At 44.9% G+C, this 14982-nt stretch overlaps 1 protein-coding gene across 1 annotated transcript in view; it reads right to left on the reverse strand.

Moving 5' to 3' along the window:
- Window positions 1-3922: 3922 nt before the first annotated feature.
- The window catches only part of mfsd2ab (MFSD2 lysolipid transporter A, lysophospholipid b), a 71543-nt gene continuing 60483 nt past the window's right edge, over window positions 3923-14982 (reverse strand). The window contains exons 11-14 of the mRNA XM_078238086.1: window positions 11815-11927; window positions 9414-9557; window positions 7059-7235; window positions 3923-4286 (exon numbers count right to left, since the gene is read on the reverse strand). Of these exons, the coding sequence (XP_078094212.1) occupies window positions 4232-4286; window positions 7059-7235; window positions 9414-9557; window positions 11815-11927 (489 nt within the window). The 3' untranslated portion in view covers window positions 3923-4231. The remainder of the gene's footprint in view (window positions 4287-7058; window positions 7236-9413; window positions 9558-11814; window positions 11928-14982) is intronic.

The following is a 14982-nucleotide window of genomic DNA, read 5'->3' on the forward strand; positions in this document are numbered from 1 at the left end:
ACGGAAAATCCTGCAGTGGGAAGGACTGGAAAATCCCGCCCTACATCTTTAAAGCGCAGTATTCCTAATTTTAGAAACCAATCAGCTTTACTATTGCAAAGATTTGTATAATTTTTTTATCTTGTCCATATGTTGCAAATAAAATATTTTTGATATAAAACCAGAGTTGTCCTGCCTTATTTCATCCAAAATCTTTAAGGACATAAATCCCTGAAACTACACTGCAAGATAAAACACCACAGGAAACATCTGGCACCAGATGGCGCTGTGTGTGCACATGTAACACTGACTGTGCTCACCATTAGCCCCACAATCACAAGTTCTGCCCTGTGTAAAGATGTCTTTTTGCATTATCACCATTTCCCCATCTGCATACCCCCCAAAAATTGAAATGATTGGCCAAGCTTACTTTGGCTTATTCTTCAGCATGATGTGGAGATGCCGGCGTTGGACTGGGGTGGGCACTGTAAGAGGTCTCACAACACCAGGTTAAAGTCCAACAGGTTTATTTGGCAGCACAAGCTTTTGGAGCCCCAAGCCCCTTCATCATTCTTCAAGTCAAGCCCAGATAGTGAAGGGTTGAATTTGACTCAGGGTTGGTGGGGAAGGGGTGATTGAGCTTCTTGGGGGCTTTAAGCGTGGATTACATTGGAAAGTTGAGAAGCAAACAAGATCTTGTGACGTTAATGTCCCTTTAAGGTTTTTTTAAAAACATGATTTCTGCAGCTCACAGCTTCAGTGATGTCATTGTTGTCGACTTGACTGGAATTGTCCTTTTATTGCCACTTAAGTGGCAAATGTGATTGTTTGTGTTTATGCTGGAATTAGGTTTTACGATCCTGCATTGTTAGGAAGAAAGGTTGTGTGTTTTTGGACAGTTTTGTTTCTTTCCAGTGAATTCAGGGTTTCAGTTTTGAGAGTTCTGAGGCTGCAGTTTAGTTTTTCGTTTTAGCAGGGGCATCAACAAGAAAGAAGCTGAAGTCTCTCTCTCTCTCTGTCTCCCTGTTCTATTTGGAATTTCTGCAGGTTATCTCAAGGCAACGTTTTGCCTTCCAGAAGTAAAGACTCAATCCCAGTCAAGTGAGATTTTAACCTCTGCTGTGTTAAGCCTGTGAAAGGTTTTGGTTTGTTGAAACAGATTTAATATTCAATTAAGGGTTAATACATTATTGTGATTGTTATCTTTTTTTTTTGTTTGTGATTGATAAAAGGTATTGTTAATTTTCTTTGTATACATGTTAACTATATTCTTAAATAAACTTTGCTTGATAAAAGCTCCCTAGTGGGTCATTTGAATCATACCTGAAGTGAAACATATCATGCTTATCCGAGCCAAATTCAAGATGCAAAACTTATGGTTTGGGTGGTCTCCATAAAACACTTTGGAGTTTCTAACCTGAACCATAACAATCTTACTCACTGTGTTGATAAGATTGGCTGGACAGAAGTCCACCTGCCCCATCCCAGCCCTGCTCCACGTAGCACTGCCCAGTTTTGAGCACTACACCCAGGCCAATATTCAAAGGGTGAAGATGCCTCAAAGGGAGATCGCAGTCACTCATTGGTTCTGCCTTCCATTGTCATCTTGATGCTAGTTGAAGATGGCTGGAATGTGGTGTCGGGTTGCCACCCCCCCGCCCCGCAGACCTTTACCTGCAGCAGCCAGGACCCATTAAGAAAATGCTAAATGGAAAGAGGTTATCTAACAGTGTCAGCAGGTAGGCAAAGGAGAGAGAGCAGCAGCTGCCGCACCCCAAGGATCCGGTTGCAGCAGCACAGGGGATTCAATGGTTTCACCAGATCAGCAAAAGGTCAAGGGCACCTGACCTTACCAGCGCTCGCCTGCTCGCAGCATTTCTGCTTTGCCGTGCAGGCTTAACCCCACCCTTGTGTCACTTCCCTCAGTTCCAATCGTGAGGGACAAATGGCACCGTCTCCCACGTTCACCCTGAACGTGCTCACCTCCTGCAGCCACCAACTGTTCACACCGACTCTCCGATACGGAACATGTACCTCCTCTCAGAACGCCTTCCTCAATTTATGCCCACGGTGCTTGCTTTCCATTCAGAATTTCCCTATTTCCATAGCAGTTTCCTCCCACCCCCCGCCATGCACTGTGTGTGCAAATGTCCAGCCTCTCCTCACTATCCTCATCTTCAGCCCTTTCCTCGATGTCCTTCTCAGCAGCAAAAATAAAAACCCGAAGACATCTCGAGGAATGACATCCCTCCCGAGAACTCGGCCTCATGCACTCCAGCTATCCCAAACACCAGCGCCGATATAGGCAGTGCTCCAGTCTACTTCTGCTGGGGATGTTAAGACTCTTCAGTAAAATGCAGACTGCAGGAGTGAAAGAAAGTTCAAGGCAAATCTTGAAACCGATTCTGCTACTTAAAGAGAGACAAACCATCCTCCTTAAAATCCATGATTGGCGAGGATGAAATCTCAAATACACTGCTGGCTGTTACTGTGAAAACTGCACAGTTTCACTCCATTTTCCACAAACATGCCAGAACAGAGGAATTTCATTATATTGGTACGTTGGAAATTGGAGTAGGAATAGGACAGATGGCCCCTTGAGCTTCCTCCACTATTCAATCGACACGGGGTTGATCTCCTGCATCAACCCCACTTTTTCGTACCTAACAAACCCTGGTGTCACTTGAAGGTACTTCCTCATTGGCTTTCAAAACTCTTCACATGGATTTGTCACCGACATTTAACACTCTAAACAAAACCTCCACACACTTATGGGCAGCACAGTGGTTAGCACTGCTGCCTCACAGTGCCAGGGACCCAGGTTCGATTACCGGCTTGGGTCACTGCCTGTGTGGAGTTTGCACATCCTCCCCGTGTCTGGGTGGGTTTCCTCTGGGTGCTCCGGTTTCCTCCCACAGTCCAAAGATGTGCGGGTTAGGTTGATTGGTCATGTTAAATTAACCCTAGTGTGAGGAGGATTACATAGAACATAGAACAGTACAGCACAGAACAGGCCCTTTGGCCCACGATGTTGTGCCGAGCTTTATCTGAAACCAAGATCAAGCTATCCCACTCCCTATCATCCTGGTGTGCTCCATGTGCCTATCCAATAACCGCTTAAATGTTCCTAAAGTGTCTGACTCCACTATCACTGCAGGCAGTCCATTCCACACCCCAACCATTAGCAGGGTAAATATGTGGGGTTACGGGGATAGGGCCTGGGTGGGATTGTGGTCGGTGCAGACCCGATGGGCCGAATGACCTCCTCCTGCACTGTAGGGATTCAATGACTCTCCCATTTGCTGAGGGTTGTGAATACAGCCCAGTCCATCATTCAAACCAGCCTCCCATCCATTGACTCCGTCTACACTTCCCGCTGCCTCGGCAAAGCAGCTGGCATAATCAAGGACCCCATGCACCCAAGACATTATCTCTTCCACCTTCTTCCATCGGGAAAAAGATACAAGTCTGAGAACATGTACCAACGGACTCAAGAACAGCTTCTTCCCTGCTGCTGTCAAACTTTTGAATGGTTCCATCATATATTAAGCTGATCTTTCTCTATCTCCCATCGGTAACTGCAACACTATATTCTGCACCCTATCCTTTCCTTCTCCCCTATTACTCTAAAACTGGTTTGTTTTGTCTGTATAGTGCGCAAGAAACAATACTTTTCACTGTATCCCAATATATGTGACAATAATAAATCAAATCCTTTTCTCCACCTAGTTTATGAATGGTTGTCTCTACAGCGCACAAGAAACAATACTCTTCACTGTATCTGGAGCGTGGCAACTTCTTGCAAGCCGTGCCAGCATGCCCTCTAATTCTATCTTTTACTCTCATTCTATGCTTTTAATAATAAATCAAACCAAAACACCTCCAGAAGCTGCAGCGTTACAATGAGCAATGTCAGGAATAATTGAACGTCTGCCTCCAATTTAACGTTTTGACAACTAATATTTTAATTCAAATATATACAGTACATTAAGATTTCCATATAAATGTACATTTTACGAAGCCATCTGTACAGCTTTCTTGTTTTCCAAATTAGTACATACAGAATGTACACTGTACAAAATCCCCGTTCAGTTGGAGTAAAATGTAAACATGTTCTACAAAGGTAGGAAGTTAGCTTGAACGCACATTAGTCTTGCTTGGATAATGTGTTGCTTTCACATTTTAAAATAATGTACACTGTACACAGATCTCCAGCTCACATCTTTTAAGTGCGTAAACATGTGGCCATTTGTTATACAATGCTGCAGAGTTCATTTGAGTCTGTTTCTGTGTCTTGACCGTTGTCTCTGCAAAGAAGCAAATTGAAAGGATAAGGATGAAAAGTTTTCACTCAGAGCAGGAAACTGCATTCGCAGGAGAACCCCAGAACGCAGACCAGCCTTACGCTTGGTACATTACTTGGCCATTTCAGTGTTAGGAATGGGTTAACAGACCTTCCAATTAAGTCCTAATTTGATGTCAATTATTCAATAGAAATCACTGATATATAAAAGGGCAACAGGTGGCATTGGGTGTTGGTGGAAAATTGTACATGGAGTTGAATCAAAGAAGTAAAGGTAATTTATAAGACCATAAGACATAGGAGCAGAATTAGGCCACTCGGCCCATTGAGTCTGCTTCACCATTCAATCAAGGCTGATATTTTTCTCATCCCCATTCTCCTGCCTTTTCCCCATAACCCCTGATCCCCTTATTAATCAAGAACCTATCTATCTGTCTTAAAGACACTCAATGACCTGGCCTCCACAGCCTTTTGCGGCCAAGAGTTCCACAGATTCACCACTCTCTGGCTGAAGAAATTCCTCCTCATCTCTGTTTTAAAGGATCGTTCCTTTAGCCTGAGGTTGTGCCCTCTGGTTCTAGTTTTTCCTACTAGTGGAAATATCCTCTCCACGTCCACTCTATCCAGGCCTCGCAGTATCCTGTAAGTTTCAATAAGATCCCCCCTCATCCTTCTAAACTCCAACAAGTACAGACCCAGAGTCCTCAACCGTTCCTCATACGACAAGCTCTTCATTCCAGGGATCTTTCTTGTGAACCTCCTCTGGACCCTTTCCAACGCCAGCACATCCTTCCTTAGATATGGGGTCCAGAACTGTACACAATACTCCAAATAGGGTCTGACCAGAGCCTTATACAGCCTCAGAAGTACATCCCTGCTCTTGTATTCTAGCCCTCTCGATGAAGAAGCTGAACTCATGTCTCCTTTACTGAACTACAACCGAGAGGCTCAATCATCAAGAAGCTGCAATACCCAGGTCCTCTGGGATTTTCCCTTCCCATCTGCCCTATTTAGATTGCGTGTTGGATTCAACATCAGTTGGTACAGCCAAACCACGCATGAGCAAACATGCCCAGTTCCCAAAAGGTGTAATTCCTGCCCAATGACTGGTAAAGTCCAGAGGTCACGTCAGGCTATTGGAAGCAGTGTTCATTTGCTATATTTATTTGCTACGGCGCCAGTGTAAACCACCTCTTTTAAGTTAGCCCGGGTGACTTCGGTTAACTAGGCCACGGCAAAAGTCATGTGGCTTACCTATTCAGGAGGAAGTATATTTTTAAAAATTTAGTCTTAATTGCCACCAAAGAAACTCTCTGACACTTAAAAATATTTTTTTACCGTGGTGCATAGTACCCCAAAATTACAACAAAACTCACGTGGACTTTGTGATATCAAAACAACCCGTGTTTTCTTTGCTCTGAATTCACCACTCCAGTATGAAGGTTAATATGAAGCATATCTCAATCACTACAAATGATCTGGTGTGCACTAAGCCTTGTGTTAGCCCTTTGGAGTAGGACATGTTCTTTCTTGGGCCATTGGGCAGGTCTATTTATAAGATTTTATTGCTTATTCTTCTGAAGTGCACTAATTTGTGACAGAATTTTCAGGCAAAAACGTCCCCTCTTTTTAACGTGCCTAAATTGGAACATTATTATTTCTTTTATTCCAACTTCTTGAAATTTTAAATTAATGCATTCCAGTGTACACACTGCATCTATTTTTAAGAGATTCTTACATGGGATGTGGGTGTCGTGGGCTGGGCCAGCATTTTTACATGAGAAATAGTTGGCCTGGATTTTACAGTCAGCGGTGATGAACCTCATTCAGAGTTCACTGCACTTACGCTTGATATTGTACTGTAACTTGTAGTTACTACAGTCCAATGAACATAGCACCTTCTCCAAGAGATTTGGGACCTGTCATGTCTCCTTATCACAGAATCCCTACAGTGCAGAAGGAGGCAATTCGGCCCATTGAGTCTGTGCCAACTCTCTGACAGAGTATCTTACCCAGCCCCACCACCTTGCCCTAAACAATGGCCAATCCATCTCACCTACACACCATGGGACACTAAGGGGCAAATTATTCAACATTCTTGTCAAAGTTTTTTGTCTTGCACTCATCAGGACATTCGGAAGAATACAATGCAAAGGAAATCAACAAATCTATACCGTACGAGATGAGAGTATTGATTGGTCGAGGCATTGCCATGGAGAAAGCATCTGCAATAAACTAAGGAATCCTTACTGAGATACACAGGGTCTAAAACAAGTAGATATGCCGAAACACGTGCAGAAAGTGAAATAAAGAGAGTAAAGGGATGGATTGAATAAGAGAGAAACATTTTTTGTATTTTAAAAAAAAGTCTCCAACAAGAATTAAAATTTGTTGGAATGAGAACGTACCATTGTAAAACTTACGTTTCGGTGTCAGAGAGGTTATTTGGTGGTAATTAAGAGGTATACTGTTAAATATTTACTTACTCCTGAATAGGTAAGCTCTGATTTTTCTGGTATGGTTGGTTACTGGAAGTTTAGTGTATAAATACTGCTACTTCTCGTCATTGTGTGTTTGAATGTCCAGTCTCTCAGCGAGGTGGAGCTTTTGAAAAACCAGGGCAACCTGAACAGCAGCTTCCCAATTTCTGTGAATGTGCAATTGTCAGAGATCCGGGATTCTCTTCTTTTGTCCTCGGCCCAGGCCTCACAGAAGATGGTAGCCAGGAGAGAAAGATAAAAGCAAGCATCGACTTGAAGTTTCTTCGTAAACTCACCGTAAATCTTCGAGTGCTTTCCTGTTCTTCATTCTAATCTCTTCGTCAATTGGGTATAATTTAAAAATAATCAGTCCGAGTATAATTAGGAAAATGGGGGCTGGAGCAACCAACATCTTCAGGGTTAGATGCACTGCATCAGGCTGGGCACATCCCCGTGTCTGATAACCCGCAAAACTGTGGGAGGGAGAGAAAAAAAATAAAAGGATGGTTTCAGTAACTGGTCCAGTAACTAGATAGGTCTTTGCTGACTGTGCCACAGTTTAGCAAGAAATCTAGATCATTATTAAAAGACATTTGTCACACATTCAAGATTGGCTGACAAGAACTTAACATTTCATTCATGGGGCAGCACGGTGGCACAGTGGTTAGCACTGCTGCCTCATAGCATCAGGGACCTGGGTTCGATTCCCGGCTTGGGTCATTGCCCGTGTGGAGTTTGCACATTCTCCCCGTGTCTGTGTGGGTTTCCTCCGAGTGCTCCAGTTTCCTTCCACATTCCAAAGATGTGCGGCTTAGGTGGATTGGCCATGCTAAGTTGGTCCTTTGTTGTCAGGGAGACTAGCTAGGGTAAATATATGGGGTTATGGGAATAGGGCCTGGGTGGGGTTGTGGTTGGTGCAGACTCGATGGGCTGAATGGCCTCCTTCTGCACTGTAGGGATTCTATGATTCTATAATAGACGTGGGCAGGTTTTTGCCTGTAAAAATACACAAGCAGGTTTTGAGAAACTGCGACCTTTTCAACTGCGGGTTTAATGGGAATGTCTAGAGACCCAGCCTGATGTTCTGGGGACCCAGTTTTGTATCCTGCTCGGGCAGGTGGTGAAATTGAATTCAATAAAAATCTTGCATTAGAAGTCTAACGATGACCATGAAGCTATCTGACTGTAGTAAAGACCCATCTGGCTCACCAATGTGAAGGAAATCTGCCATCCTTACCCGGTCTGGCCTACACATGAGTCATGACCCACAGCATCGTGACTCTTAAATGCCCTTTGAAATGGACCAAGAAGCCACTCAATCCAAGGGCAATTAGTGACGGGCAATCAATCCTGGCCCAGCCAGTGCCAGCCACATCCCACACAGGAATTTTAACAAATAGGTGCAGCCAGTTCCCTGCATTGTGGATGTGGAGGTCAATAAATTAAAGTTAAAGGTGGTGTGTCAGAAACGTAGAACCATAGAATAGAACCATAAAATCCCTATAGTGCAGGAAGAGGTCTTTTGGCTCATCGAGTCCACAATGATTCTCCCAAGAGCATCTTGTCCAGGTCCACCCCTCCCCCTTCTCTGTAACCCTGTATATTTAGCATGGCCAGTCCACCTGACCTACACATCTTGGGACACTAATGGGCAATTTAGCATGGCTGATCCACCTAACCTGCACATCTTTGGAGTGTGGGAGGAAACCGGAGGAAATCCACGCAGACACGGGGAGAATGTGCAGACTCGGCACGGAAAGTCACCCAAGGCTGGAATTGAACCCGGGTCCCTGGCGCTGAGAGGCAGCAGTGCCAACCACTGTGCCACTCTAAGGTAATGTAGGTAATGAGAAAGTACTCGTTAGGCAAAAGAAAATCACCAGGCTCCATATAAGATGTTATTTACTAATAATTATCAATAATTACCAGCAAGCACAAGTTTAATCGATATGGGATGTGGCAAGTTCATCACCATTATTTTATCTCAAAAACACAATGATATCATGGAAGGACAAAAAGATAATTTGATACGGGGCAAATGTGAAACCACTGACCAATCTAAAGATTCATATAATTCACATTTAAAATGTATTACTTGCAGTTAATGGATTTAATTAATTAAGCGAAATAGAATACAAGTGGAACTGAGAGTTAAGGTCCAAATCCATTTCTGCTGCTAACCTGACTGTTAGTCTACAAGGCCAGCCTCCTGACATCATAGAATCCCTACAGTACAGAAGGAGGCCATTCGACCCATCGAGTCCGTATCACCCACAATCTCACCCAGACCCTATTCCCGTGACTCCACACATTTACCCTGCTAATCCCCTGACACTAGGGTCAATTTACACGGCCAATCAACCTAACCCGCACATCTTTGGACTGTGGGAGGAAACCGGAGCACCTGGAGGAAACCCACGCAGAGACGGGGAGAACGTGCAAACTCCACACAGATAGTGACCCAAGGCTGGAGTTGAACCTGGGTCCTTGGCACTGTGAGGCAGTAGTGCTAACCACTGTGCCACCCATGATTATCTAGCTCCCTTTCTCAGATCCAGTTGCTTTTATTGCCCATTTCTAATTTCCCCCCTTCCCCATTCACTCTCCCACATCGGAGATTAATTGCGAAAGCAAATCAAAAAGTTACTGACTCGAGGCTCAATGTGGAGATTCCGAGGGACACTCCGGATGCAAACTTGGTGAAGAAGACGTAAAAGGAATAAAAAATGGCTTCATGTCCCACTGACTCTGGGTTCTTCAACTTGAAGTCGTCAATAACATCAGGTAACATTGACCTGCGGAGAGAGGAAACAGGAAGTCTGCTGAGTGTTGAAAAACAAGAACATTTCGAGAGGACAAAAGTTTTAATTGCAAATTTTAAGCAAAATATTCTGATATGTTCGTAAATGGTAAAATCACCCTGAAAATTACACCAGGACTTATTTTTATTCCCCATTCACGTCTAATTACGTATAATTATTATTAACTCAAATACCACAATGATCATTCTCATGCTGGTCTATGAAACCTATGGAAACTGCTACATTTCACAACTGTTCAGGCCACTCCATTCATTGCTCGTCATGTGCCAGTCATTTAGCATAATAGAAAGAGTAAAGACTTTCATTTGTGGAGGTTTAAATAATAATTCTCCCCATCAATTGCCATTCCCACATCTTTTTTTCTACTCTACGTGCAAGAATTGTAATCGATTGTCACTGAGTATTGAAATAAGGTTCTGATTTTGAAACAATATGTGATTGATGACCGGGTATGTGGTAAGAACAAGGAATCAATGCCACTGAATGAAGCCAGCATATTTAACCATGCAATGCACCAGTTCACAAGCTTAGAGGGGGCGGGGAGGGGGGGGGGGGGGCAGCAGGGGGAGAAGTGGAAAATTCTCTGTAACTTGAACACGGGGAAATAAAAGGCCATTTGCACGTTTTCTCCACAGCTTTGGCCAATCCCCCGACATTTCAGTAGGAGGTCATGAGAAGCCCCCTGGAGATGACGGAGATGGATCTCTAATGAGCCTTTTTCTGTTGCACTGCTGTCTCGGGTGTCAGTGCAGACTCGATGGGCCGAAGGACCTCTTCTGCACTGTATGATTCCATCATCCTATGCTGGGTCCTCGTCACTCTGCGCTCTGCCGGCTAAATTATTGGCACAGAGATGTTGGAAGCTGTTGGTAACAACACATTGTTTGTGAAGCTGCAACATATTCCATGTCAATGTCTCAGCAACTACATCATCTCGCAGTGACGTTGGTGATAAGTGTTGGCTCACCTATAACTAGACACAGCTGGAACAGTGAGGGTGGCACAGTGGTTAGCACTGCCGCCTCACAGCACCAGGGACCCGGGTTCAATTCCAGCCTCAGGTCACTGTCTGTGTGGCATTTAAAAAAAATTTTTTTAGTGTTACAAATAGGCTTACATTAACACTGCAATGAAGTTACTGTGAAAATCCCCTAGTCGCCACACTCCAGCTCAGTGCCTGTTCGGGTACACTGAGGGAGAATTTAGCATGGCCAATTCACCTAACCTGCACGTCTTTTGGACTGTGGGAGGAAAGCGGAGGAAACCCACGCAGACATGAGTAGAATGTGCAGACTCCGCATAGACAGTGACCCAAGCTGGGAATCGAACCAAGGTCCCTGGCGCTGTGAGGCAGCAGTGCTAACCACTTGTACCGCCCTCCCCGCTCACCATTCTCCCCGTGTCTGTGTGGGTTTTCCTCTGGGTGCTATAGTTTCCTCCCATACTCCAAAGATGTGCAGGTTAGGTGGATTGGTCATGGGAAATGTGTGGGGTTATAGGGATAGGGCAGGGGAGAGGGCCCTGGGTAAGATACGCTGTCAGAAAGGCAGTGCAGACTCAATGGGCTGAATGGCCTCTTCTGCACTGTAGAGAGTCTATGATTAAAGTTTATTTATTAGTCACCAGTAGGCTTACATTAACACTGCAATGAAGTTACTGTGAGAATCCCCTCGGTGCCATGCTCCGGTGCCTGTTCGGGTACACTGAGGGAGAATTTAGCATGGCCAATGCACCTAACCTGCACGTCTTTTGGACTGTGGGAGGAAACCAGAGCACCCGAGGGAAAACCCACACGGACATGAGATAACATACAGACTCCCACAGACAGTGAACCAAGCCGGGAATTGAACCGGGTCCCTAGCGCTGTGAGGCAGCAGTGCTAACCACTAGTGCCGCCCTCCCCACCCACCATTCTCTCCATGTCTGCGTGGGTGTCCTCCGGGTGCTACAGTTTCCTCCCACAGTCCAAAGATGTGTGGGTTAAGTGGATTGGCCATGGGAAATGTGTGGGGTTGCAGGAATAGGGCAGGGGAGAGGGCCCTAGATAAGATAAACTGTCAGAGAGTCGGTGTAGACTCGATGGGCTGAATGGCCTCTTCTGCACTGTAGAGAGTCTATGATTCTATGAACGCGAGTTCCTCAGTTAGTTGGGCTTCCTCAATATTCTTCCTTGAGCAGGATTGCAAAGGCAGTGAGCGCAATTGTAAGTTGCTGCAAAAATGCCACTTACCACGGCAACAGGAACGCAGCAGCAACGCTCATCCCAGAGGCAAAGGACACAATGTATGCCACGACTAGATTGCTCTGTACCAGAACGTTCAGGATAAGGAATGGGACAGCTGACTGCGAAGAGGGTGATAGAAAACATGCACATGTTAAAACACAGAGGCTCCAAGACACTACGCAAATGGTTCTGTAAAAAATTGCACTGAGATTGCATGGAAGAGCACTAATCTAAAAACAGCTATTCTAGAATTCTATAACTTCTTTGTATTTTTGACAAAACACAGATGCGCTGGCCGTGGTTTTGCACCTCTTTACTCACAAGCCTCAACTTTCCACCTGTGAAACTGTCAAGTATCTAGAAAGCCAGGCCATCATCTATAGTTAGAGTTAGGAGTTTGCACGTTCTCCCTGTGTCTGCCTTGGTTTCCTCCGGGTGCTCCAGTTCTTGCCCAGTTTGTGGAGAAGCTGTTGTCAAGGGACAGTTAAACCCAAAAACTACTTCAGTGTTCGTCTCCCTCCTCCTCTAACCAAAAAAAAGCCAAAGATGTGCGGGTTAGGTAGATTGGCCATGTTAAATTGCCCCTTAGTGTCAGGGGGATTCAGCAGGGTAAATACGTGGGGTTATGGGGATAGAACTGGGTGGGATTGTTGTTGGTGTAGGCTCGATGGGCTGAATGGCCTCCTTCTGCACTGTAGAAATTCAATGAAACGAATAGGACCCATTCTCTACCTCACCCAACATGCCCAGCAAACTGACCAATCCTGCACTCGGTCAAGAGAAATGTCAGAGCAACTCTCTCTGAAGTTGATACTTCCCAGAATTCCACTGACTGGAAACTTGTCCCAAGTGCAAATACAATCGATTCAGATCAGTGGGATTGGCCAGCTGATCAAACAAAGTTCCAGCGTCCAGTCAGCTGCAATTGGCTGTCGTTGCTACCCTCATTAAGTTGATGCCAACAATGAGGGGATGGCGAGACCGACCGCTAGACAGCAGCACAGAGGGTGGACAATTTAGAAGGATATGTAATAAGACACTGTGGGTAGAACTCAGAAACAGGAAGGGCGCAGTCACTATGCTGGGGGTATACTACAGGCCTCCCAACAGCCCACGGGAAGTTGAGGAACGGATATGTAAGGAGATTCTGGACAGGTGCAGAAAAAAATAGGGTTGTTGCAGTGAGAGACTTTAATTTCCCTTATATAGACTGGAATTCCCTTAGGGCTGGAGGTCCGGACGGGGAGGAATTTGTAAAATGTGTCCAGGAAGGTTCTTTGGAACAATATGTTGATAGTCCAACTAGAGAGGGGGCTATACTGGACCTAGTACTGGGGAATGAGCCCGGTCAGGTCATCAAAGTTTCAGTGGGGGGAACATGTGGCGAACAGTGACCACAATTCTGTAAACTTTCGGATAGTCATGGAAAAAGATGAGTGTTGTCCTATGGGTAAGGTGCTGAATTGGGGGAAGGCTAACTACAGCTGGATTAGGCAGGATTTGGTGGCTGTTGATTGGGAGAGGCTGTTCGAGGGTAAATCCACATCTGGCATGTGGGAGTCTTTTAAGGAGCAGTTGATAGGAGTGCAGGACAGGCATGTGCCTGTAAAAAGGAAGGACAGGAAAGGTAGGATTGGAGAGCCGTGGATAACCGGAGAAATTGTGGGTCTAATCAAAAAGAAAAAAGAGGCATACATAAGGTCCAGGCAGCTAAAAACAGATGAAGCACTGGAGGAATACAGAGAAAGTAGAAAAGAACTCAAACAGGGAGTTAGAAGGGCAAAAAGGGGTCACGAAATGTCCTTGGCAGACAGGATTAAGGAGAATCCCAAGGCATTTTATACATACGTTAGGAACAAGAGGGTTGTCAGAGAAAGAGTCGGACTTCTCAAGAACAAAGGAGGGGAATTATGCTTAGAACCCAAGGAAGTAGGTGAGATCCTAAATAAATACTTTGCATCAGTATTCAGAAAGGAGAGGGACACGTTGATTGGTAGTGTCTCAGAGGGATGTGTAGACCCGTTAGAACAAATCTCAATTACAAGGGAGGAAGTGTTAGGTGTTTTAGGAAGCATTAAGGAAGACAAATCCCCAGGGCCAGATGGCATCTGTCCTAGATTACTGGGAGAGACAAGAGATGAAATTGCTGGGCCTCTAACAGAAATCTTTGTTTCTTCATTGGACACAGGTGAGGTCCCAGAGGATTGGATGATAGCAAATGTGGTCCCGTTATTTAAGTAGGGTAGCAAGGATAACCCGGGTAATTATAGGCCAGTGAGCTTGACGTCCGTGGTAGGGAAATTGTTGGAGAAGATTCTTAGAGATAGGATCTATACACATTTAGAACTGAATAATCTCATTAGCGATAGACAACATGGTTTTGTACGAGGGAGGTCATGCCTCACAAATTTGGTTGAGTTTTTTGAGGAGGTGACAAAAATTATTGACGAGGGAAGGGCTGTGGATGTCGTCTACATGGATTTTAGTAAAGCATTTGACAAGGTCCCTCATGGCAGGCTGGTGCAAAAGGTTAAATCTTACGGGATCAAAGGCGAACTAGCTAGATGGGTACAGAACTGGCTTGGCCATAGAAGACAGAGGGTAGCAGTGGAGGGGTCTTTTTCTGATTGGAGGTCTGTGACTAGTGGTGTTCCGCAGGGCTCTGTACTGGGACCTCTGCTGTTTGTGATATATATAAATGATTTGGAAGAAGATGTAGCTGGTCTGATTGGTAAGTTTGCGGATGACACAAAGATTACTGGAGTTGTGGATAGTGATGAACATTGTCAGAGAATACAGCAGGATATAGATAGGCTGGAAAGTTGGGGAGAGAAATGGCAGATGGAATTTAATCCAGATAAATGTGAAGTGATGGGGGAGCTATACAATAAACGGCAGAACCATCAGGAGTATAGGCACACAGAGGGATCTGGGTGTACAAGTCCACAGATCCTTAAAGGTGGCAGCATAACTGGAAAAGGTGGTGAAGGTGGCAGATGGCATGGTTGCCTTTATTGGACAGGGCATAGAGTATAAAAGTTGGCATATGATGTTGCAGTTATATAGAACGTTGGTTAGGCCACATTTGGAATACTGCGTCCAGTTCTGGTCGCCACACTACCAGAAGGACGTGGAGGCTTTGGAGAGAGTGCAGAAAAGGTTTACCAGGATGTT

The sequence above is a fragment of the Mustelus asterias genome, chromosome 21, assembly GCF_964213995.1.
Source record: "Mustelus asterias chromosome 21, sMusAst1.hap1.1, whole genome shotgun sequence".
NCBI classification, from domain to species: domain Eukaryota; kingdom Metazoa; phylum Chordata; class Chondrichthyes; order Carcharhiniformes; family Triakidae; genus Mustelus; species Mustelus asterias.